The 25,537-nt window shown below is 42.5% G+C and overlaps 1 protein-coding gene across 3 annotated transcripts in view; it reads left to right on the top strand.

Moving 5' to 3' along the window:
* The window catches only part of KCNIP4 (potassium voltage-gated channel interacting protein 4), a 477,594-nt gene that overhangs the window by 372,214 nt on the left and 79,843 nt on the right, over window positions 1-25,537 (top strand). For all 3 annotated transcript variants that reach the window (XM_075260080.1, XM_075260073.1, XM_075260064.1), the window contains exon 2: window positions 14,366-14,490. In XM_075260080.1, coding sequence (XP_075116181.1) covers window positions 14,366-14,490 — 125 coding nt within the window. The remainder of the gene's footprint in view (window positions 1-14,365; window positions 14,491-25,537) is intronic.

The raw sequence follows: 25,537 nt of genomic DNA, 5'->3' as shown, positions 1-25,537 counted from the left end.
CTGACGCAGACGTGAACCGAGCCTCACGCAATACTTTGAATTTGGTTCCCATAAGTGTGATCTTCTGCACCTCTCGGGCATTATGATAGGTGGAAGATTTTTTCCAAATCCTTTTTGATGGTGCCTAGAGCTCCAACCACCACAGGCACAATTCTCTCTTTGGTTCTTCACTGTCTGCTCACTTCGATCACAAGATCTTTGTACATCATGAGTTTCTCTGCTTTAGTATGATGTTCTGGTTATTTGGAACCCTCATCATAAAAAAATATAATCAAAAAGAGTGTTTTTATTACTAATTGTATTATTATTTTTCTGGTAAATCCCAGAAAAAGTTGTTGGATCTGTAATACCCAACACAGGCCACAGATAAAAAGAAATAAAAACAGACCTTTTTTCTAATTTTGGATCATTCTTAAACTACTAGCACAGTAGCAGCCTCTGTCTATCCATCTGTTCTGGGACTACAACTCTTTTGCCAAATTATGGTAAATCCCATAAAATCCTTTAATTATAATCAGTTCGAGCTGCAATGCCCCACACAGTCCATGAACAAGAGTGGCGCTGTTCTAGAAAAAAAATACTTTTTTCTAACGTGGAATAACCCTTAAATTGCTAGTATAGCCGCAACCCGTTCCGGGGCTATAACTCCCAGCATATAATAATTTGCACATATCTAAAGCCTGGTTCACATTGCATATGTGTTCCGTGCACATGGAGACCCCCCACATGAAATACAAGCACAATTGTAAGCGATGTGCTGTAAAAGCACACGGACCACTTAGACTATAATGTGGGCATTCGTGTGGGCAGTGCGCAGCAAGCACACAGATCCCATTATAGTCTATGGGGTCCATGTGTTTGCAATTGCCATGTGGACTCCTTCTGGATGGAACACATACGCTAATATGAACCAGGCTTAAGTTGTGGATGGAATGGACACAGCATGTGATACATAAAGCCTAATATTCCATACTCATTTGGTTACAAGTGATTTCATGTATCTTTTAGGTTTCCTCTACACTAAGAACAATAAGCCTAACATTAAGGAGAGGTTACTGCGCCTCTTGCCCTGCTTGGCTGTCAAAAAGACATCACCCGAAATTGAAAGCAAGTTCTCATCTCCTATGTATTCAGTGAAGCTCATTGCTAGAGATAAAGCCGTCTTATTTAACGTGTTGTATCATGCACATAATGTACTGACCTCGACTGGAACAAGTTTACAGGAAGTTTATGAATATTTTATGTCTCAGTGTATATTCCTTTGCAGTAGAAATAAAGTAACCCTCCGACACCTCTGAAAGGCCCCAAGCAGATCAGTGTCTGGAATTTTGCCAAAAACATGCAACACAATATCAAATATTTTACTAAGTATCTTCATAAGTTGTACATTAGTTGGAAAGCTACAGTGTATACTATTTTTTCATTCTCTTTTTCCATGTCTATATGACCACCGCTCCATAAACTTCTATAGGACTGATGGGAATAGCCATGTACATCGCTCCATTAGTGCCATGGTACGGTGGCCACAAATGTGCATTATCGCTTCATTCACACAGATGTCCAGGGTCCTCTATTCTTGTGACCTCTGGAGGTCCTAGTGATCCGGCACTTATCACCTATTCTGTGTATAGGGGATAGGTGTTCTTCATTGGAAAATATCCTTAATCTTTAATGGAGTCTCTCATTCAGAATCCTTAACTACTAGCGAGAAGATTTGCAATGAGCATGGTTCGTTCTGGAGGACGTGGTGCATGCGTGCAAAACATAGACACCACATTCACTTCATCAAAGAGGTCTTCCCATGAACATAAGAATTTTTGCAAATTCTTTAAAAATTTGCAGAATTTGAAAGATTTTCTCTAGCCTTTTATTGGAGCTAACGGATATGACCATGAATATAGGAACGTTCTGGGATATTACAGAAACCCAGCAATGATTTAGTTAATGTGTTAGGGACATCAGGAAGGGACAATACATGTATGAGAAGATAACCCAGACATAATGGAAAAACCCTTTAACCAGTTCATTAGTTGGACATAGCACAAAGTGCTCCAAAAAAAAAAAAAAAAATTAAATAGTTTTCCCTTTGGTATCACTAATGGTGGGGCTAGAACCTGTGATGAAGGCATGTTTTCCCACTTTTTGAATAATTTTTATACAATGTGCCCCACCCATAAGGTTATACTAGACATATGGGTTGTGGTAAGGGGGCTCATACATTAGCCACAGTTACAAGAGAAGTGCAGCTTCCTATCCGTTTTAGCAGAGCTCATTTGATGTTGTACTCATGCAGTTCCTGACCTCTGGTGGTCATGTGACCCCGACGACCAGAAGTAGAGCAGCATCATGATGACCCCATAGCTGTGTACACCAGGAAGGCAGAGATTATAATAACCTTCCCTATAAAAGCTTTGGCTGCAATTCACAAGGGGAACACATCATTTGATTCCAGTGATCCTAACCTATCCATCTGCAGAGCTAAGTTGTTATGCTGGGTTCTGGTGACTTTGGTAAGAAGACAATTCAACAACATATTGACCAGAATAAGCCTCATTATAATATGTAATACAATATACAAATAAAATATATAGTCTAAGAGGCTCACCAGTTAGTCCATGTTGTGGGTGGGCCTATGGTCCCATGGTTAGCCTGGGTTTAACCATGAGCAGGAAGCCCTGACAAAACCAGAGGTCCAGGAAGTTTAGTAAAGGATGACTACATTTGTTGTCCGCTATTGTAAATGATCATTTTTGTGGGGACAGTTTACCTATAACCAATAATCAGTGATAAGTTCTGTAAACAGAAGCATCTACTATTACAACCACTTGTATCCTGAAAGGGACTCTGAGGGGGCCCTAAAGCTCCTCCTGCCACATGAAATACACTGTCTACCAATACGTATTTGGACACCTGTGGTCCGAGTGGCACGAGCAGCAATTACAGCCTCAACCCTCTGGGGCATGCTTTCCACAAGTCCTTGTATGACGGCTAGTTGTATTTCCATTCAGCTTGGAGAAGACAGGTACATTATTTCACAAATTTTGGTCGACTGCTGCACTTTTTAGGTCTGTGATCCCACTCGTCCTAGAGGTGCTCAATAGGGTTCAAGTCTGGGCTCTGGGCAGGTCAGTCCAGTCGGTTAATCTGATTGTCACTGTACCAAGACATGGTAGACCTTGCTACATGACAGCTGGCATTGTCATCCTGGAAGTAACATTGGTCCGATCCATAGAACCGCCATAATGTAGGAAGCACACTGTTATCTAAAATAGTGCAATAGGTGTCAGCGTTGAGTTTAACATGCACTGGTACCAAGGGTCCCAGTCCATACCAGGAAAAACACCACCAGATCATAACTCCACCTCCGCCGAACTTTACTGGGTGTCCAAATACTTGCAATGACAGTCTATTATGTGCCAGATAGGTAGGAGCTCCATTCCAGATTTTGCATTGGGGCGCAGGAGTTTTAAGTTACATCTCTGACTGTTGGCCTTCAGCTAGTTACTTGATGAGCCAAATGTCTTATACTGCTGGAATCCATGAGTGCTCACTGGAAAGGTCCAAACTGTAACATGCCCTGACAAAGAATTGTCAACTTTACAACATTTAACTATAATGATGTACCATAGTAGCTCATTAAAGGGGTTGACTCATCATAGACAGCCCCCTTAATCATGTCCTTTTGCTTTAATAGATGACCCTTTTAAGCATGGTCCCCTAAAATTTCATGCCATCAGGGAATACATTTTTCTATACTATGAAGTATTTCAGAGGTATTTGTTACACTTTTCTACGGTTTTTCTTGCATTATTTACAAGTAATTCAAAAAATGTACTGCACACCTACAAGACTGACATAAGAACAAGCAACAAACTTCAAGTAGAACAAAAGGTCTTTTAGGTCATTTATTGCGATGACACAAGACATAAATTAATGAGCTTCAGTCCCAAAATGTATGACTTCATTGCTGTGACAAAAAGTCACATCTATCTGCTGACATGTAAACACCACCTGGCGCATCAAACGCATCGTAATTCAGCAAGACCGTCCACCATACAATATGCACAGAATTTGTAATTACAGTGTTACGAACTCTTAGTGACAAAGTTAGTCCTGGAGAATAAAGCGTACAGATATTCTACTGTTTTACACTTCATGCATATTGGATCTTCTTTTTTCCCCAGAAAAGGCGCCCCTTCTGGTTACAGCTGGTATCTGGTAATTCAGTTCAGTTATATTCACATCAATGGAGCTTAACCACAATTCCAGGACCTTTCACCACATCTAACAATTCTAGTTCTCAGTATCTGGTAATAGGCTCTAGCCCCACCATTCCTAAGCAAGAAGTGCAGTTAGTTTTGGTGCCTGATGTTCTATTTAAGCTCTGTAATGTCAGGAGGGTGGAGTCAGGCAGGGGGTGTGATTCAGAGCTCCAATCAGAGGCAGCCAGTGTCACAGCTGAAAATCACACCCTTTGTCTCCTCCTGCCTGACACCGCCCTCCTGACAGTAAAGAGACTAAATAACATATCAGATACAAAATTGCATTTATTGCTCGGGAACTGAGAGGGCTAGAGAAAAAATTCCAACTATGCCAGAGTAAGTGGAGCAGCAACTATTAAATTATATAAAGAACTAGACTTGGAAGTGGTAAAAGGTCTTCTTTAAGGTGAAACTCCCCTTAAAGCCATTTAAAAGAAACTTAAAGAAATAGTAAATCCAGATCCTTGATACTATTTTGTCTCATATTACAAATATAATTGACAAATTATAAAGAAAGCTCAAGCATGTCCTTACAGTCCTGTGACAGGCAGGGGAGCACACAGGATTGTCCAGAGGAGGGAAACAATATAGCAGAGAGGAGAAGTCCTATCACAGGGGGCTCATGTTGCAAGGGAACTTCCCCACACACATCATGGTACCCCATTAATGCCCTCAACCAGTATAATACTCCCTTTAGTGACCCCACACATTATTCTGTATGGGGCATTTAGGAGACAATGTAATGTCTCCTCCAGGTCCCACAATGTATAATGCATCCAGGCTCCACTCTCTATAGTTCCCCAAGCCCACCCAGTACTCACTGCTCTTAGGATTTCTTAGGACTCTCATTGGTGTCCGCGGTGCATTCTTGGTCTCTTTACTGCCACCTATAGGTAGCTACTCTCTAAACAATGCCTGACATATAATAGTCTCTTGAGAGATGTCTAGGATATCACTGCCCAGAAGCATCGGTCTATGCCAGAGACTGCATGTATCTCCAGTAGAATATTAGCTCTATTTGTGGACAACTGGTCGCTTTCATGGTCTCAGGCCTCTTGATGGAGTACAAGATCATTATACTCCAGGGCAATGGAGCAGGAAATTGAAATTTACATTGCCCTGCAGGAGATTTTTTTTTTCTAATGAGAAGGTTACCCAGTTTACTGACTCTAATGTACACCATTTTATTTTAAGAAACACTGCTATTTTTCCTTAGGCACACCTAAGAGAAGAGTTGTAATACCGGAAGCAGCCTATGGACAAGAGTGGCACTGTCTCTAGATTAAAGCAGACTTCTCTTTCTCATCTCATAAATCATCTTTTAAAGACATTACCTGGCTTAGAAACTCCATTGTTTAGATACAAAATAAGATGCTTTCTCTATTTGGAATGTTCAGAGATAAAAAAGAAAAAGAAAGTATTTTATAACCTCCAAGTATGAACCAAACCAGATGTCATCTACAAAGAGCTTCTCTCTCTGGAGGACCCTGCTGGTTAATTTCATCTAGATGACCTGCATAGGATCTACGAATGCACACATCTTCTAAGGCTCTGGTCCCACGTTGCGAAAATGCAGCTTTTTTGTTGCAGATTTTGTCATGGTTTTTTGCACCAAAGCCAAGAATGGCTACAAAAGGAATGGGAACTCTATAAAAAGTTCTTAGACTTCTCCCTTCAGCTCAATCCACTCCTGACTTTGGCTCAAAAAACTGCAACAAAATCTGCAACAAAAAAAAGCAGAGTTTCTGTGGGGCCTCAGCCTTAAGCTGACCATACACATTAGACTATGTGCTGAAGTGGCAGATTTTGTACATTCAGTGAACAATTGTTCATAAATAACCCGACAAATCCCATAAAGCCAGGGGCCACACAGTGGCTCAGTGGTTAGCACTGCGGCCTTGCAGTACTTGAGTCCTGGTGTTCAAATCCCACCAAGGGCAAAAAACCATCTGCGAGGAGTTTGTATGTTCTCCCCATGTTTGCATGGATTTCCATCCCATATTCCAAAAACATACTGATAGGGAAAAATGTACATTGTGAGCTCTATGTGGGGCTCACAATCTACATTAGAAAAAAAAAATAAAAATCCCATAAAGCCTATCATCAACTAAATCTGGTCACAACCAAAATCAGTTGTGTTGGATATTTCCTTTGTCGGTTGCACTTGTTTGTGCATGGGTTATACCTTTGGTTCTCAACTTGTGGTACATGTACCCCTGGGGGAAGGCTCCGCTATCCCCAGGGGCCTGCACCACAGTGAGAGTCACCCCTCCCATAATGGTAATTCATGAGGTTTGCCACCCACCAACTACTATTATACTTTGGGGACCACTATGGGACATTCTACTGTATGAGGCTCCTACGGATCATTATACTATATGGAAGGCATTAAAAAACATTATACTGTGTGGAGGGGCCACTATGAGCATTATACTGTTTGGAGGGTTTTCTATGATACCTTATACTGCGTGGGGGTCGCTATGGGACATAATACTGTGTACATTATACTGTGTGGAGGAGCCACTGTGGGACATTATACTGTGTAGAGGTCACTATGGAACATTATACTGTGTGGAGAGGCTGCTATGACACATTATACTGTGAGGGGGGCCAGTTTAGGACGTTATACTGTGTAGAGGGGCCACTATGGGATATTATACTGTGTGGAGGGGCCACTATGGGACATTATACTGTGTGGAGGGGCCACTATGGGACATTATACTGTGTGGAGGGGCCACTATGGGACATTATACTGTGTGGAGGGGTCACTATGGAACATTATCCTATCTGGAGAGGCCACTATGAGACATTATACTGTGTGGAGGGATCAGTATGGGACATTACACTGTGTGGAAGGGCCACTATGGGACATTATACTGTGTGTGGGGGGGGGGGCTGCTATGACACATTATACTGTGAGGGAGGGGTCAGTATAGGACGTTATACTGTGTGGAGGGGCCACTATGGGACATTATACTGTGTGGAGGGGGTCAGAATGGGACATAATACTGTGTGGGGGGCCACTATGGGACCTTATACTGTGTGGAAGGGCTGCTATGAGACATTATACTGTGTGGAGGGGTCAGTATGGGACATAATATTGTGGGGGAGGGCACTATGGGACATTATCCTGTGTGGAGGGGTCACTGTGGGACATTATACTGTGTGGAGGGGCCACTGTGGGACATTATACTGTGTAGAGGTCACTATGGAACATTATACTGTGTGGAGAGGCTGCTATGACACATTATACTGTGTAGAGGGGCCACTATGGGATATTATACTGTGTGGAGGGGGTCAGTATGGGACATTATACTGTGTGGGGAGGCCACTATGGGACATTATACTGTGAGGAGGGGTCACTATGGGACATTATACTGTGTGGAGGGGCCACTATGGGACATTATACTGTGTGGAGGGGTCACTATGGAACATTATCCTATCTGGAGAGGCCACTATAAGACATTATACTGTGTGGAGGGATCAGTATGGGACATTACACTGTGTGGAAGGGCCACTACGGGACATTATACTGTGTGTGTGTGGGGGGGCTGCTATGACACATTATATTGTGAGGGAAGGGCCAGTATAGGACGTTATACTGTGTGGAGGGGCCACTATGGGACATTATACTGTGTGGAAGGGCTGCTATGATACATTATACTGTGTGGAAGGGTCACTATGGGACATTATACTGTGTGGAGGGGTCGGTATGGGACATAATATTGTGGGGGAGGGCACTATGGGACATTATCCTGTGTGGAGGGGTCACTGTGGGACATTATACTGTGTGGGGGGCTGCTATGTGACATTATACTGTGTGGGGGGCTGCTATGTGACATTATACTGTGTGGAGGGGACACTGTGGGACATTATATTGTGTGGGGGGGCTGCTATGTGACACTGACTTTGGCATGATTTTCTGCTGTGTTGTTTACTGGTTTTTATTTGTTTTCTTCTGTGATAAGATATCACACTGCAGAAGGTTAACCTGTTGCAGATGTTTGGGTTAACTCTGCTTATGTATTTCAACCCAGCCCTATTTACATCAATGAAGCTGAACTGCAGTACCAGACACTACCCATCACCACATGTGGTGCTGTTCCTGGAGGATAGTAGCCATATTTTTCTAGATCTATACCATCTGATTAAAGGGAGTCTGTCAGCAGTAAATTGGTTATAAACCAATCTCTTCCTTGTAGAGATGATTCTACAGTTTCCATATATGTCTCTGTTATTCGGATTTAGAGCCCATTTCTATTCAAATGAGGGGGGAAGTGCTTTGGCGCGTGTCTAAGGCTAAGTTTACATCCAATAGAGACTCCGTCACAGAAATCAACGAAGATCGGCAGAGAGAAAAGTCCTACATGGGGGCTTTTCCTCTCCATCGGTTACAGTTTTGTAACTTCGGATACCCAGCGGATTTCATGTACACATTAACCACTAAAATATCAGCCCATCTCAAAGTTGCTCTAAACCCCCGGTGGACCAAAACGACAGAGAGCCAGGCACAGATTGAATCTAGTCTTAGCTTGCCTAGGCTTTGTCTCAGCTCTAGATTCCCATGTACCCAAGCACTATTCTCCACATTTGCGTATTAATAAAACAGTGATTTACATGAAAATTGGGCTCCAAAGCTGAATAACAGATATACCGTATTTTTCGGACTATAAGACGCACTTTTTTCCCCCCAAATTTCGGAGGAAAATGAGGGTGCGTCTTATAGTCTGAATGTGGGTTTGCAGCATGGCCGCGCTACTGCCACCGCTGGTTTTCTTCAGTAGCGCGGCAATCCGCAGGCCCCGGCAGCTAAAACACTCCCCGGCATCTGCTGTAATAGACCGGCGGATGCCGGGGAGTGTCTTAGCTGCCGGGGCCTGCAGATTGCCGCGCTACTGCCACCGCTGGTTTTCTTCAGCGGCAGAAGTGTGACAATACTGCAGGCCCCGGCAGCTAAGACACTCCCCGGCATCCGCCGGTCTATTACAGCAGATGCCAGGGACTGTCTTAGCTGCCGGGGCCTGCGGATTGCCGCGCTACTGCCGCTGAAGAAAACCAGCGGTGGCAGTAGCGCGGCCATGCTGCAAACCCACTCCTCCACCGCAGGTCCCGACAGTCAGTTAGCCCCCCCCCCCCCCCCGGCCTCATACCTTTAGTGATGCAGGCCGGCTCCTGCACGGCGAGGCCGCAGGAGCCGACCTGTTCCGATGACAGCTGGGAGCCTAATGAAGGCTCCGAGGCCTGTCATAGCTATATATTACTATCGCGGCTGGTCTATGACCCTCCGCGATAGTAATGTATAGAATCTCCCATAGACGGCAATACACTTGTATTGCCGTCTATGGGACTTGCAATCAAATGATTGCAGGTTCAAGCCCCTAGGCGGGGGGATAATAAAATAGTAAAAAAAAAACAAAAAAAAAAAACACTTAAATATAATAAAAAATAAAATAAATAAAAGTTCACCTCCTTTCCCTAGAATACATATAAAAGTATAACATTACTGTGAAACATATACATTAGGTATCCCTGTGTCTGAAAATGCCCGGTCTACACCTGGCCCCACAAAAAAAACGCCCTATACACCCCCGTACAGCTGCAGCGTCACCTGTCAATGTGGCCTTGCAGCTGTTCCAAAACTACAACTCCCATATATTAAATATTTTACCATTTTTTGCCTGAAAATTTTTTTTCCCTATTTTTCTCCTCTAAAACCTGGGTGCGTCTTATAGTCCAGTGCATCTTATAGTCCGAAAAATACGGTAGTTGGACACAGTAGAATCCCCTCTACAAGGTCCTGGGATTAGGTTTATAATCAATATATTGCTGACAGACTCCCTTTAATCCTTTCTTTATGATTTCATGGATTAACCATTTACGCTAACATGGGACTAATACAAATGTCACCCAGAATAAAAGGCCTTACATCTCTGTTCCCCAGGTTGTTCGTATACGACATCCATTCAAAAGAGACATCAGTGACATTTCTTAGCCATTAATCTCTCTGCGTTCCGGTTGATCTTTGCTGGTATACATTATTAAAGCACTTCTCTGCCCAAATGATAAAAGTCGTACGTACCGGAATGACTCTGGTCTCTTAAAGCAGATCTGTCATGAGACTATGCTGCAAGGTATGGGGACAGATCTGCTAAAATAAGGCAACAAATACTGGGCCGTATGTCTAATAGGAATGATCAGAGAATATGGAGGACCCATAGTTATAAATCTGTTTATATAGGAGCGGAGCTCCCCCCATCTACCCCAACTCCTGTCACCGGTGATAGACAGGCTGCGGTGTATCTGTATAGATGCCGCTGCCAGTCATTGATGATAGGGGCAAGATGAGAAGTGGAGAGGAGCGCTCCCCTCATGAATACGGTGAACGGATAACCATCTGTTTTGGTGTTTTTTTGCTCTCAGGGGTTGATAAAAGAACGTTACAGCCCCCCTTTGTACTCTTTTTTTTTTATAATGGACCTCAAGTTATATCTCTGGTGGAGAATATACAAACACCTTGGAACATGCTATGTGAATACAATACAATGCATGACTCTCCAGGATGTATTAGTCTACAGTACTGTGCAAAAGTTTTAGACAGGCATGGAAAGAAAATATACAAAGTAAGATTACTATGAAAAATAGAAGCTTTACGTCCTCATATGCACACAACATTTTTTTTAAACCTTTTACGCTTCCATTTTTAGAATGATAGAAGTCAGCGGGTATATACTATATACACATCTATTACCCTTTCCTCCATTTGTTTAATGTCCATTTATTCAACGTTCATGTGGATGAGGCCTAATAAATCACAATTTAAAAAAAATGAAGTGAATGAACAAAAGGAGAATCTAAACCCCATCAGTATTTGGTGTGACCTTTGCCTTTTGTCTTCCATCAAGTCTTCTTCTGAAGACATTAGGAACTTGGCAGGAAGGTTGTCCCCGACATCTTGGAGAACTAAGCACAGATCTTCTGTTGATGTAGGCTTGCTCCAATCCGTCTCTCTCTTCATGTAATCCCAGACAGACTCATGTAATCCCAGACAGGGCTCTGCGAGGGCCGTATAATCAATTCTAGGACTCCTTTTCCTCCAATGGGCAAAAATCATACCAAATATTGATTGATAATTCATTTGGTAGAAGAGAAGCCACTCTTCCCACAGTTACTGGTGGGGATAGAAGGCTACAGGCATCAGATAGTTGATACAGTATATAGTGTTTTGGTCACTACACCGTATCACTTTCAACATGTTTTACACCCAATACTAAAGGGAATGTATTATCTATGTTTATGATTTATTAATTGAAATCAGATAGTGATCCATATTCTTTATTCTAATTTGATTGTATTATCTGATCATAGATTTTTCTCTTCTTTTTTCTGTACATGACTACAGGGCAGCTATCTTGCCTGCACTTCTACTCTGTTCTGTTCTTTACAGCAGCCACATGGACATATCCAAACAGGAGTCATGAGATGATTTATTGATTTTTATGGGAAATGTGGGCATGCTCTGTGACCTCTGCAGAGGTCATTGTGCAGGGAGGGGGAGGAAGTGAATTATTGTGAATGGTGGCCCATGTGTTTTTAAAGGGGTTTTTATTTTTTTGCTAATAGTTGCAGTACCCCCTATATTAACTCTAAATTTCCTAATAGAGTTTTTAAAAATAGATTTAGTAAAGCTGACAATACAAAGCATACAATGTTATTCTGTAATAGTACACCCTGAGCGACACTGACCACATCATACACTCTTACATATATACTATAGTTTTGTATTTAGTCTAAAATATGTTGTCTATGCATTAGTGGAAATACATAGGATATAAAAGATGCCGTATAATAGTGTCCCAAACACTACCTAAAGCTCCTATAGCGCACATTATGCCAATTGACAAGTCTTTGGGATTTATGAGAATCAGATACAGACAACCATACACATGTCAGCAGGCGTAGAGTCCCTAATAGATCCACATTTCATGTCAATATTTCGGCAGAGGACATCCAGCCATAATTCCCTTTGACATCAGGAAGACATGTACAGATAACTTGGGAGAGGATTATGTTATGTGACATCTAATGCTTCTCTTTTGTGACTCCAATGTAAATTTCCTCCTGTATTTCATATACAGACATGTATGCGCTTAGTAACTACATCCAACCTTACTGACAGTTGTCATTTATTCCTATACAGTATATAAGAAAACCTTAGCATTAAAGTGTCACCTAGAACAGCCATTAAAAAAAGGTTTACTATACACTATATTACTGGTATCCAAAGGAAACTCTGCACATACAGTAAGCAGTCACCAGTATTAGAATGGCACATGTAGGTCGGGCCCTGTACAGATTTTTCATTGGACCCAGAGAGCTTTAAAAGGGTTTTGCCAATTCAGATACATATCCCCTTTCCTATGAATAAATATCAGATTGTTGGGGGTCTGAGCACTGGGACCCCCTGCAATCGAGACAATGGGGGTCTGAAAGTCCATGTGAATGAAACTCCAGCGCAGTTGTGGGGCCGGCACTCCATTCACTTCAGTGGGGCTGCTGGAACTAGTCTATGGCAGCCTCATTGAAGTGAATGGAGAGATGGTCATGCAAGTATACTGATGCTTAATTCACAATGAGGCTTAAGGGGCCCCTGTTCTCCTGATTGCAGGGGGAGAGGTCCCAGTGGTTAGCCTCCCCCCCCACCCAGCAATCTGACACTTATTCCCTGTCCCATGGATGGAGGATAAGTGTATGCAGTGGATGAGACTGGAGCCCCTACGATGAGACTGGAGCCCCTAGTCTAAGGATAGGTCATCACTAAGATTAGTATGAGTCCAACACCTGGCTCCCCCACTGACCAGCTGTGCATGGCAGCCACCAATGCCAGAGGTAACACAGGGAACAGAGCAGGAAGAAGACACCAGAATATTCTGAAATGGCCTATGGTGGCAATGATATTCAAACTGGCATGTACTGTTGTGCATGGACATCCCAGTTCCCCTCATTTCGCACTGCAGTATCTGTCTAAAAGACCCTTGACCACTCATAGTATCTTTATGGATAAACTATGAATACCCAGTGTACACAGGTGTCAAGATAAGAGCAGTCATGTTATTTACTCAGTTTACCACCTTCTTCCTCTTATGTGCCAGAGCAAGCGCTGATACAAGCAGTGTAATCTTCTATATCTACATGTGTGACCACTCCCATGTTGAGTTCTATGGACACGGAAGACTGGCGTTCACTTATTGCACTTTAAAACAAAGGGTAGAACAATGGGTCTGGAACAATGGGCATGGCTATAAGGGTGTACAGGTAGCAGGGGGCCCAAAGGCCTCTCTAAAACATAAGAAGACACCAGTAATATTATTAGTACACATGGCAAGTGGGAAGTCCATTACATATTTTGCATTGGAGCCCAGGAGCTTCAAGTTACCCTTGTAAAACTTGGGTGCTGTAGTAAAAAATGTAGGTGTGAGCCATCCATGACATCAGTTTATACCCCTCTTAATTCTACTGAGTAACTGCAAACAGAGATCTTGAAAACCATAAGGAATTAATAGAGAATATATATTGGAAAATGGTAAACTTTTATTATACAATGAGTATTTTGCGCTTGCGGAAGACTTAACATCCCTTTAAGAAATTATTACTTTTAAAGGGGTTGTGCCATTGGAGATACTTATCCCCTATCCACAGGGGCCTACATGGATATGGTACTATAGGCACAGGCCCTATATACTTTATCCACTCTAAATCAAAACTATTGGATTTTTGGGAAATCTCTGTATATATTCATTACCACTATAGTGTATATCTACTGTATATATCACTGTCTATTTCTTAGTTTCCCGAAAGACCTGAAAGCGGCGGAATAGGAAACAATGAAATCACATAACAATGTAATTTAATAACAGGAAGAACAATGAGGCATTGAAGAAATGAAGGGCAAGATCAGATAGTCGTAAGCAAGGACAAGCACTGCGACAATCCTTACGGGACACGGTGCTGCTTAGTTCCTTGGAGCTCTATCTCTTACTTCTTAGACTTGAGTCCTATTTGAATCAATTCTGTTTTAACTTGTATTTTGCATTCTTCTTCTTCAGACAATGTCGAAGATGAATTGGAAATGGCCACCGTTCGGCATCGCCCCGAGGCTCTTGAGCTGCTTGAGGCACAGACAAAGTTCACAAAGAAGGAGCTTCAGATTCTCTACAGAGGATTCAAGAACGTGAGTTTATTCATTTACTGGATTTTAATTATTGAGCTCTTCAATTAAACAAAGGAAGGTTAAAAAGACCAAGATGTCTACGCGAGGAAGATCTCTTATGGTGGCTATGATAATGAAATTGGTGAAGGACCAGACAGGGGTGAACCATTATACTATATTTCCAAGGATGTGAACTAAATCTTGTCAAAAATCCATTGTCTTATTCGTATAAAGGAGTTGTTTCATAAAGACAAAGAGGGTCTATGGGCTTCGTATGTACATCATAGAGATGGAGGCTTGTTGGGCAGTCAGTCTGAAGGATTAGCTCATAAACAATCATCTACAGCGTGTGTTGTGGTGTTTATACATACAGCTGTAGAAGCCAACAAAATAAAATCTCATTAAACCCAAATACGAAAATTATAAAAAAAATAATAATAATAATAAATACTGTGAAGGGGTACAGTACATCTATCCTTTAAGTCTGCCAAAAAAGGACCAGCTTTCAGTTCTGGCTCATAGAGGAAGTCCAAAGCGAAAAATATGGCCTAACAGGAACTAGTTACATAGGTGGTTTTGATAGGAGATGGTGGTGGACTTTAGTAAGCAGTGACATACTCCGAATCTGGTGGACATCCAGGGGACAGGCATTGAGATAGTCAAGACCTATAAGTACCTGGGTGTGCTCCTCAATAATAAGCTGGACTGGACTGATCACCTGGAGACGCTGTACAGAAAGGGTCACAGTAGGCTCTACCTGTTCAGGAGACTGAGGGCCTTTGGAGTCCAGGGGGCACTTCTTAGGGGCTTTTTTCAACTCTATAGTAGCATCAGCCATCTTCTTTGGAATGGCCTGCTGAGGAAGTAGCATACCAGCCAGGGACAGAAATAGACTTGACAGGCTGATCAGAAGGGCCAGCTCTGTCCTGGAGAGCTCCCTGGACCCAGTACAGGTGATGGGTGACAGAAGGATACTGTCCGTGGTGACCTCCATGCGGGAGAACAAATCCCACCCCTTGTATGAGACCTTGATGGCACTGGGCAGAACTGTCAGTGACCGACTGGTTCACCCCAAGTGTGAGAAGGAGCGCTATTGGAGATCCTTCCTCCCAACCGCGGTCAGGCTGTATAATCTACATCAGGCTAAGCGGAGATCACTCCGCACAGAGAACTAAATGATCTTGCAGGTTTTTTTGTTGTTGTTTTGATTCATGTTATCTTTTTTTTTATCTTTCTATTCTGAGTTTTTGTATGTTGTTTTTTTTTTCTTGTGTTATTATTGTATTATCTATGCTGTTGTAACAAACTGATATTCCCCATAGTCGGACTATTAAAGGATTATCTTATCTTATCTTATAAAAGAGGAGCTTTTACATCTCAGAACTGCTCTACTGATTCCAGCTCCCATTGTTCCTGAGTGCAGTTAGTTTTAGTGGCCCTATATGCATCTTAGGCTCTGTACGGTCAGGTGGGCAGTGCCTGGTAGGAGCACCAATAGGGTAGGGGTGTGATTCAGAGCACCAATCAGAGACAGCCAGTGTCACAGCACAGAATCACACCCCCTTGTCTTCTCCTACCTGACACCGCCCTCCTGACAGTACTATATAGCCTATGAGGCTTGGGAATGGTGGGGGCTAGAAAAAAACATAGAACTGTTTCAGAATAAGCAGAGCAGCTTCTACTAAATGATGTGAAAAGCTGTACTTGCTGGAAGTGGTGAAAGGTCTTCTTTAAATATCCTACAGTGATGTAACGCAGAGCAAGATTTAAGCTCCATCAGAAATCTGAATAATAAAACAAGCAAGTTGTTGCTAGGGATACCTTACCTAGCAGCTATAGTCAGGTTATATTGCAATGTACAGTATCTATTGGGAACAGTTGGGCTACTTAGGTGTTATGTTGGCTTTTGGCAGTCTTCCACATCAACAACATACTCCGAGGACAGCCTGTTGAAATTCGCTTTTCTGAGCTTCTGGTTTCTGCTGCAGAAAACGCACAAGATCAGGCAGGATGACTTTTTTATTTTATTAAAATTTTATTGAAAATTTCCAAATATAAGACATGTGTTAGACATTCAATACATCAGAAGAGTGATACAAATAACAATATGGTAATATCAATGCAACAAATGTATAGAAATATAGTGACATGTCCAGTAATATGTAACAATAAAACATACAAAAAGATTAATATAATAAGGGTAACCAACATAGATAAATGCCAAATACATTGTCAGAAAGAGTGTAGTGTACAAATAGAAAAGACTTACCCATCGAGTGCAAATTGCATATTTAGGGACGGAGAACCCTGGAGGTGAAGTTGATAGAAATATCCCAGTGAGGAGGCAAAGGAGGCAGGGGTCTTAGTGTAATCTCATACAGGTTATAGTCTCTATAACGTCATCAAATTGGAGCAAGGAATACAGCTCCCTGGTTGACAGAGGAATATTAAGTCTCGGGACCTCACAATGAGTAAGGGAGCAGCCAGAATAATGCTGTCCACTAAGTTCTAGCCTTTAATTGGATAAAATCCAGTTCGATAAAACATAAAGCTAGAGGGGCTGTCATGTAAACAACACTAGAAAGAAAATGGGAAACCACCATCTGAAAATTATGCACTCGGGGCATTCCCTCCACATGTGAAAATAGGAGCCAGGTTTACCGCATTGCCACCAGGAATAAATAGTGACGGCTGTAGGGGGATTCTATACCAGCAAAGCCAAGGTTTCTGAGCCACTTCCCGGTATGTAGCACTTTTGGATATTTTAGATATCAATAGGAATCCCGCATAACAATCAGTTAGGGAAAATTGGGTCTGTAAGTCTGTTTCCCAGCAAAGAATATATCCCAGCTTAGCATCAGAGGCCCCTTAGGCAAGATGCCTTTTTTCATCAGTCTTAGAAAACGCTAATGTCCATCACCATTGCTGCTTCCAATGATTGGGCCAATTTTTGGCCTTTCCACTAGCCGCCATGTGTGAAGATATCGTAATTGCCAATGAGGGTTTTGAAGGGTTGAGGAGTCTTTATAGTGCTCTGACCAACCTTTTACAAATTTAGTATAAGGTCCCACATTACATAAACACAATGTTTTTTGTTGCAGCTTTTGCTACAGTTTTTTTTTTTTTTTTTTTTTTGAGCCAGGAATGGCTTGAAAAAGAATGGAAAATAGAAAGAAATCTTGTAAGACACTGACCTGGAGCTCCCAGAAATCCGTGGCCAAAGAGAGTCCCCGACGTCTCTGCAACCTCTGACCTGGATTGGTGACGGCTGGGTGCAAATCCAGGAACGTGGGCAGAACCAGATTGGGAACTATCCCTAACAGAACCCCTGACTGAACCTGCCTAACCTCAGAGTAACATCCTTACAAGGATGCCCCTCACAGGAACCTACAATAGATTCCCTATAGTAACCCTAACAGTGGGCTGAGATGTAAACAGAAACAAATGGAGTATACTAGTGGTGGCAGATAACAGAGAACAATAGCTGTTAAGAGTAGTCAGGCTAGACCAGTAGTGAATATAGGTAAGAAATAGAATACAAACCTAAACAAGGAAACTAAACAGGCAGGGAACAGGAAGGGTAAGGGAAAGCAAAGCTAAAGGGGCTGTAGCAAGTGAACAGATAAGGTAATAGAGAACCTGGAAGTTTGCAAACAGATACTGAATGCTATAACAGGCCATGAACATGGGGGGGAGGGGACTAAAATAGGAACTGAGTTACAACCCCATCCATCACAGATGGGAATGACTGGCCAGACAACCTGCCAGTCAAACTGACACCAAGGAGACAACTTAACCCCTTGATGTACTAAATACTGCCAGAGGAGTCTCTGGCATGCCTCTGGGGCATACGCCGCATAGCAGGAAGGCCGTGGCGTCCCTGAATCCTGAGAAATCTCATATACATTCCCTTCTGTTATATCCACTTATGACTTTTGCTTTGCAACATTGGGCCATAGCCTTAAAAATTTAGTAAAATCAAATTTCGGAGAAGACCCTCCATGAATAGCTGAACATACCATCTCAGTTATGTCTCTTTTACTATCCTTAGTCCATTCTATATGGCTCTGCCAATGTGCAGATTATGTTGAATGGAAACCTCCTTAGCCAAATTCTGTTTTTTCAGTAAGATGAGAGTCACCCTTCATCAGGGTCGGACTGGCCCGCCGGAGTACCGGGGGATCCCCCGGTGGGCCCCAGCCTGGACTGTTAAGACCTCATTATGGGGCCCTACCGGACCTCCACTGCCTTTTTTTAATAGACAGTGGAGATTCGGTAAGGCGTCTGCCCAGGGCTGCTGTCAGCACCCGGGCAAGTCACTGTGTGAAGATTGAGAGACTCCGTGCTGCAGACTGTGAAGGACCTGTGATGATGTCATATGTGGGCGGGGCTACACGGATTGTATAGAACAGTGTAATGTTACACAGGAAGATGAATCAGCCGGGAACAGACTGATGGAGGAGAGAAGAGACAGCATGTGTAAGTAATAGGGGAGACATGGGGGGCAGGCTGTGTGAGTAATAGGGGAGACATGGAGGGGCAGGCTGTGTGAGCAAGAAGGGGGGATTGGGGGGGGGTTCAGGCTCTGGGGGGATGGGCACTGTGATCATATAATACTGTGTCTGTGTGTGTGTGGGGGGGTCACTGGTAAGCACATAATACTGTATGGGGGTCACTATGGAGCATGTAATACTGTTTGGGGGCCCCTGTGGAGCACATAATAATGTTTGGGGGTCACTATGGAGCACGTAATACTATTTGGGGGGTCACTATGGAGCACATAATACTGTTTGGTAGGTCAATATGGAGCACATAATACTGTTTGGGGGGTCACTATGGAGCACGTAATACTGTTTGGGGGGTCACTATGGAGCATGTAATACTGTTTGGGGGCTCCTGTGGAGCATGTTATACTGTCCTAGTATTGCTTACATGTGGGGCACTGCGCTGCTTGCTCACCGTATTCTTGATAGCTGCAGTTGTGGGTACTAAAGCTGTATCCCTTTCAGGTATCTGAGATATTGCTTTAGCGCCCATAACCGCCACTATCAAGAATTCGCTCTAGTAAGGGGATAGGGGGCGGACAAAAGTTTGTACCCAGGCCCACAAAAATTTAGTTACACCAATGGCGGCTGCTCTGGGCCCAGGCACCGCCATTAATATACCTTATTTTTAACTAGATGGACTGTGCTGATACACAGATGTCCTGCACTTGGATGTAAAGTGGGTGAATCCGTTCATCAGGATCGCAGGTAGGTGAGTATAACTCTTTTTTAGCTTAGGTGTGAGTATTTTAATAGTACAAGGGAGGGGGAAATTATAATTATAAGGAGGGGGCATTATGGACATAAGGGGGGTCACTTATATAAGGGTTATTAGGGGACATTACGAATACAAGGGGAGGTTATATTAGGAGGCATTATGAACATAAGGGGGTGGTCATTGATATTAGGGGTCATTAGGGGTGCAGTATTTGTCAGGGGGAATCAGGAGCATACTATGAGGGGGCAATTAATTGGGCTTTATTAAGACTAAGGCCTCACGTTGCAGACTGCAACAAAATAGCGCTGCAGGAAAAAACGCAGCAGCAACGCATTGTGTTTTTTTCCCGCAGCGCTTTTCACTTTCTGCTTCCATTACACCTCTAGGGAAACCATCAGTGTTTTCGTAGGTATAATTGATATTCTGGCGATTTCCAAAACCCCAACAGTTTTGGAAATCGCAGCATGTTCACTGCACATAATTTTCCACAATGTGTGGATGGGATTTGCTAGAATCCCATTTACATTGCAGGAACTGTCGGGTTTTCCCGTGGTGTTTTTGCCACATGAGGCCCCATCCACACTTTGCGGTAAAATAAGATACTTGCTGTAATTTCTTGGTTTTAGAGTTAGACATTGCAGCATACCTACGGAAATTCTGGCGGTTTCAATATAATTGAAGCACAAAATACACAGAGGAAAGCTCTGCAAACTTTCTGTGCAAAGGGCTGCAGGAAGAAACGTGATGCGTCATGGTCGCGTTTTTTCCCACAGCGCTTTTTTGCTGCAGGACACCACGTGGGGCCTTAGGATTAAGGAGTTTTCCAGTTCATTTATATTGATGATCTATCCTCAGAATAAATCATCAATAAGAGATAAGTGACCCCCTGATCAGCTGTATGAAGGGGCCATGGTGCCTGTTTATATCACACGCTGTCTGTTTATAGTGACCATGTGATGTAATTACAGCCTTGTCACATAGACGCTTATAGTACAAGGCTGTAGTTACATGACATGGCCACTATGAGATGTACGACACTGTGTAAGCAGAGAAGGGGTCATGGCGCTTGCACAGATGTCACGATTCACTCAAACAGCTGATTCATCCCTCATTATTACACCTCAGCCACAGAAAACAAAGAGCAAAAACAAAACAAACAACACATTCACCTGTCCCCAGCACCCTGTTGTCCTCCGCCTCTGTCTGTTCGGTCTCATGGCAACACCTCATTTCTGGAAATCCTGTACCCAATTTGTCTTAGTGGTCACATGAGGTGCAGGACTCCCAGCAAGAAGGTGCCAGCACGAGACTGAATGGACACTGGCGGAGGACAAGGGGTTGCTGAGGACAGGTAAATATGCTTTTTTATTTTAAACCTCCCGCCCAGCACATGAGTTGCTCCAATTCCTGGACAATATCTTTAAAGAATTTATCCATGTTTCTAATACTGATGGCCTGTCCTTAGGATAGACCATCAATATTACATCTGTGATGATACAACAGCCAGGACCTCTGCAGATGAGTTTTTTCATTACAGTGCGGCTACAGGTAATGGTGACAATTCTAGGAGCCACGCTGCTCTCTTGCCATACAGGATGTAGCAGTGGGTTTAGGTAGTGCAGTGGTACACATCGTATGGCGGGCGAGCAGCCGGCTCCTGATATTACCTTTAGCCATCCTGTCTCTGGACAAATCATCTACAGGGGTCCTAGCGGTGGGCCCCTAAAAATAATTCCACTGGTGGGCCCTAGACACCCCAGTCCGACCCTGCCCTTCACCCATTTATAATTATATCCAATGACTTCATGTTGTGAATAAAATCTAAGTATAACATCAATTACTTATTCTAGTTCTCTCGGGTGACTTATTAGTAGGCCAGCCGGTGTATACTCTGGATATCACATCTACTAACTTTTATTCATATATGCAGACTAAGCATCCTATTTTCCCCAATGACACCAGGCTCTTCCAACATCCTGCCTATTTCCAGTAACATCTGTTCAGGGGCACGTACCTCACCAACATCTGGGATATTTGCTTAATACCTACATCATTGCTGCCGATAACTCAATAATAGTCCTGTTTACTGACTGGTAAATGATGTCCCCCAGGACCAGACCAGGTTAGACAGCATGGTGCGTACAGCTGCTAAGGAGGTGAGAGTCTCTAACTGGTTATAAAGTTTACTTGGATAGAAAACTTTTGGTTTTGTAGAGCAGGTATGCTGATCTTTACGTATTGTGAAGAAAGGCTTTATGTATAAAGAAGAGCCATGTGGATGGAGCCTCTATGGCGTCCATGTGCACCAGGACCTTTGCAAAATAGGTTTATCAGCTTCATACAAGCCTAACATCACTATATGCAATGCCAAGTCTGGATTGAAATTGTGTAAAGCATGAAGCATAAACTACAGAACAAGTCACTGGAACCTGGCCCTTATTCAAGTATATGGAGCTGATCTGCAATACCTGGTCTGGCCACTAGACAGAGAACAGAGCTTTCTGCTTCCTGCTCCATTTTCAGGATATCAGTTGCTGTGGGTTTCAGGTGTCGGACCCTTACCATGTATGATATTGGTGACCTACAGGTACACTTAGGAAAGGTCATCAATAATTTAAGCCTTAAATACCCCTTCAACAATTCAGGAATTTATATTTAGTAGACATCGGACTAGTACAGGCCTGTGTGACTGTGGATTGCTGGAGGCCAAACTCTTTAGAGATGGGTTTGTACCTGTTTAAGCCTGATGAGTATCAATAACTCTTCTTCTGAGGTCCTCAGAAATCTCCTTTGTTCGTGTCATAATACACTTCAAATTAATAGATCTCTTTATTTTATTTTATTTTATTTATTTTTTTAATAATACAGCTCACCCACTCACATCCCATTGACTCAATACACCAGTTTCTAATTCCATCTTCAAATTATCTGCTAATGCTAAAGGTTCACATACTTTTGCCTCTCACAGATGTGAGGTTGGATCATTTTCTTCTATAAATAAACAACCAAGTCTAATATTTTTTGACTCAGTTGTTGATTTGGTTCCCTTTGTCTACTTTTAGGATTTGTGTAAAAATCTGATGTCATTTTAGGTCAAATTTTATGTAAAAAATTCTTGGGGACTAACAACCTTTATGAGGTTCTCAATGTCTTGTGTTCATTGGAGAAATCTACGCATAACTTAATGTTGAATTCTATTTTGGTCTTCCTATAGTTAGTTTTATATGTCAAGTATTATAGCAGTTCTATTATGTCACCTGAATAAAAAAAAAAAATGGTGGCAAATGTCAGGATATGACTTTACCCTTGGAAGCCTCTGACCTATAACTTGGCCATTTAAATCCGTGGACTGTATTTTTTGTGATTGAAGGGCATGACCATCTCCTGGCATTTACTAAGTGAACTAATTTTGAGACATAACATTTTGCCTCGTCTATATGAAAGCCGCTCCGACAACACCATGTTGTCCCCTGCTTTTGAAAGCTGAAGATAAACAACTATTAAAGTAATTGGTGGCTTTTAGAAGAAAGTTCTAGTAAATTAATTTCTTTACAGCAATCTTTCCTCACATTTTATCTTTCCATTTGAAACTGCTTTCCAATTACTTTACAAGATAGCATCTTCATCTACATAATTTCCATAATAAACAACACTAAATGCATATTCGTGATAAAAATTCAATTATCCTCCGACAGACGAGGGAAAAAATGAAGCCTGAGTATCATCGGAAACAATATTTACTGCAGTGAATGTAATGAATCCACATGAGAAACAGAAGCAAAAATATTTCTAGGGCTACATTTATTATGTGGCTATATAATGTTATTTTTAGCTGTATTTTTGCAATATTTTTTTATTCGGAGTGGGGCTTGTAATGATTCCAAATATAGGCCATATAGGTTTAAAAAAAAAAAAAATCATTACTCACTAGGGATGGGCGAAAGGGGGACATAGAGAGCGGCAAAGAGCAGTACATAGAGGAATTGAGAAGCCCAATAAATAACTGCAAGAAACTCATCGTGTACCAGTCTCTGCAAAGGGACTACACCATGGCCACCTACCTGGAGAAAATACCCCATCCCAAACACAGACAGATCCTGAGCGCCCACAACCTGGAGATGGAGATGGGGTGGCACAGGCGGACGTACAAGCCACGGGAGAGCAGACTGTACCAGCACTGTGTCCAGGGGGCCCTGGAAGACGAGGCACAATTCCTGCTACACTGCACCGAATACTCAGCTGTGAGGGCCGTCTACTTCCAAAGACTCTCTGCCCACATCCCAGATTTCACTGCTGCAGAGGAAAAGAGAAAACTGTACATCCTACTGGGAGAAGAAGAGGCCACTGTGGAGATCGCCGCCCAATACGTGTCCACCTGCCAGCAACTGAGGGGAAGATGAGATCCCATGGACTTTTACACTCAAATACTGCCCTAATCACCCATTCACCCCTGTACGTCCCAACCCAACCCTCCTCCCACCATAACCACTGCTCCCTTTGCTTTGGCAATACTAAATGTCTATTTGGACATGCCAATAAAGCTTTTTTGATTTGATTTGACCCTGCAGAATTTGTTTTGTTTCAGGTGGTTCAGGTCCCTGATTTGTTTTGGGTCGAACAGGTTCAGTATGAACCACACCTTAAATTGGCTTAAAACATAGTGTAGAACACTCTCAGGGTTCCTAGAAACTTCTCTATAAAACATAGGTTCCTGAGAGCCCAGTACCCTCGAGAGTATTCTACATTATGCTTTAGGGTAAGTTCACACGGAGTAACGTGCCGCGTGATGTGGCACGTATACGCCGTGTGAGATTTTGCGGGCCGTATACAGTACGCTCCCATTGATTTCAATGGGAGCCGATATCGTATACGTGGCGCTATTTCGCGACCGTGATTTTGCGACCTCAAAATCACGGCCGCAAAATAGCGCCGCGTATACGATACCGGCTCCCATTGAAATCAATGGGAGCGTATACGGCCCGCAAAATCTCACATGGCGTATACATGCCACATCACGCGGCACGTTACTCCGTGTGAACTTACCCTTACAGATAGGTTCTTAGGAGCCCTGACAGTGTTCTATACTATGTTTTATAGATAGCATAGTACACTGGCAGGGTTCCTAGGAAAATATCTATAAAACATAGTGTAGAACACTGAAAGGGCTCCTAGGAACCTATCTATAAAACATAGTGGATAAAACTGTCAGGGCTCCTAGGAACCTATCTATAAAATATAGTGTAGAACACTGTCAGGGCTCCTAAGAACCTATCTATAAAACAGTGTAGAGCACTGTTAGGGCTCCTAGGAACCTATCTATAAAGCATAGTGTAGAACAATGTCAGGACTCCTAGGAGACGTATCTATAAAACATAGTGTAGAACAATGTCAGGACTCCTAGGAACCTATCTATAAAACATAGTGTAGAACACTGTCAGGGCTCCAAGGAACCTATCTATAAAACATAGTGTATAACACTGTCAGGGCTCCAAGGAACTTATCTATAAAACATAGTGCAGAACACTTTCAGGACTCTTAGGAATCTAGATAGGTTCCTGGGAGCCTTGACAGTTTTATACACTTTCATATACCTATCTAGTATCAAGGCTATTAAAACAATAAATAATGTCCACAAAAATATAAACTGTACACAAATATACTTTATTTATTAGCTACTTGAGCAGAAAAAGAATTTTTTTTAAATCAATTAAAAACATAGAAAACAATACATAAGTAGGAGTCACAGTGGGAAGAGCACAAAAAGTACAAAGAGTAATCATGATACACACATATACCATAGAGGGGT

Source organism: Leptodactylus fuscus, chromosome 1 (assembly GCF_031893055.1).
Source record: "Leptodactylus fuscus isolate aLepFus1 chromosome 1, aLepFus1.hap2, whole genome shotgun sequence".
NCBI classification, from domain to species: domain Eukaryota; kingdom Metazoa; phylum Chordata; class Amphibia; order Anura; family Leptodactylidae; genus Leptodactylus; species Leptodactylus fuscus.
This window is presented reverse-complemented; position numbering and strand designations above follow the sequence as displayed.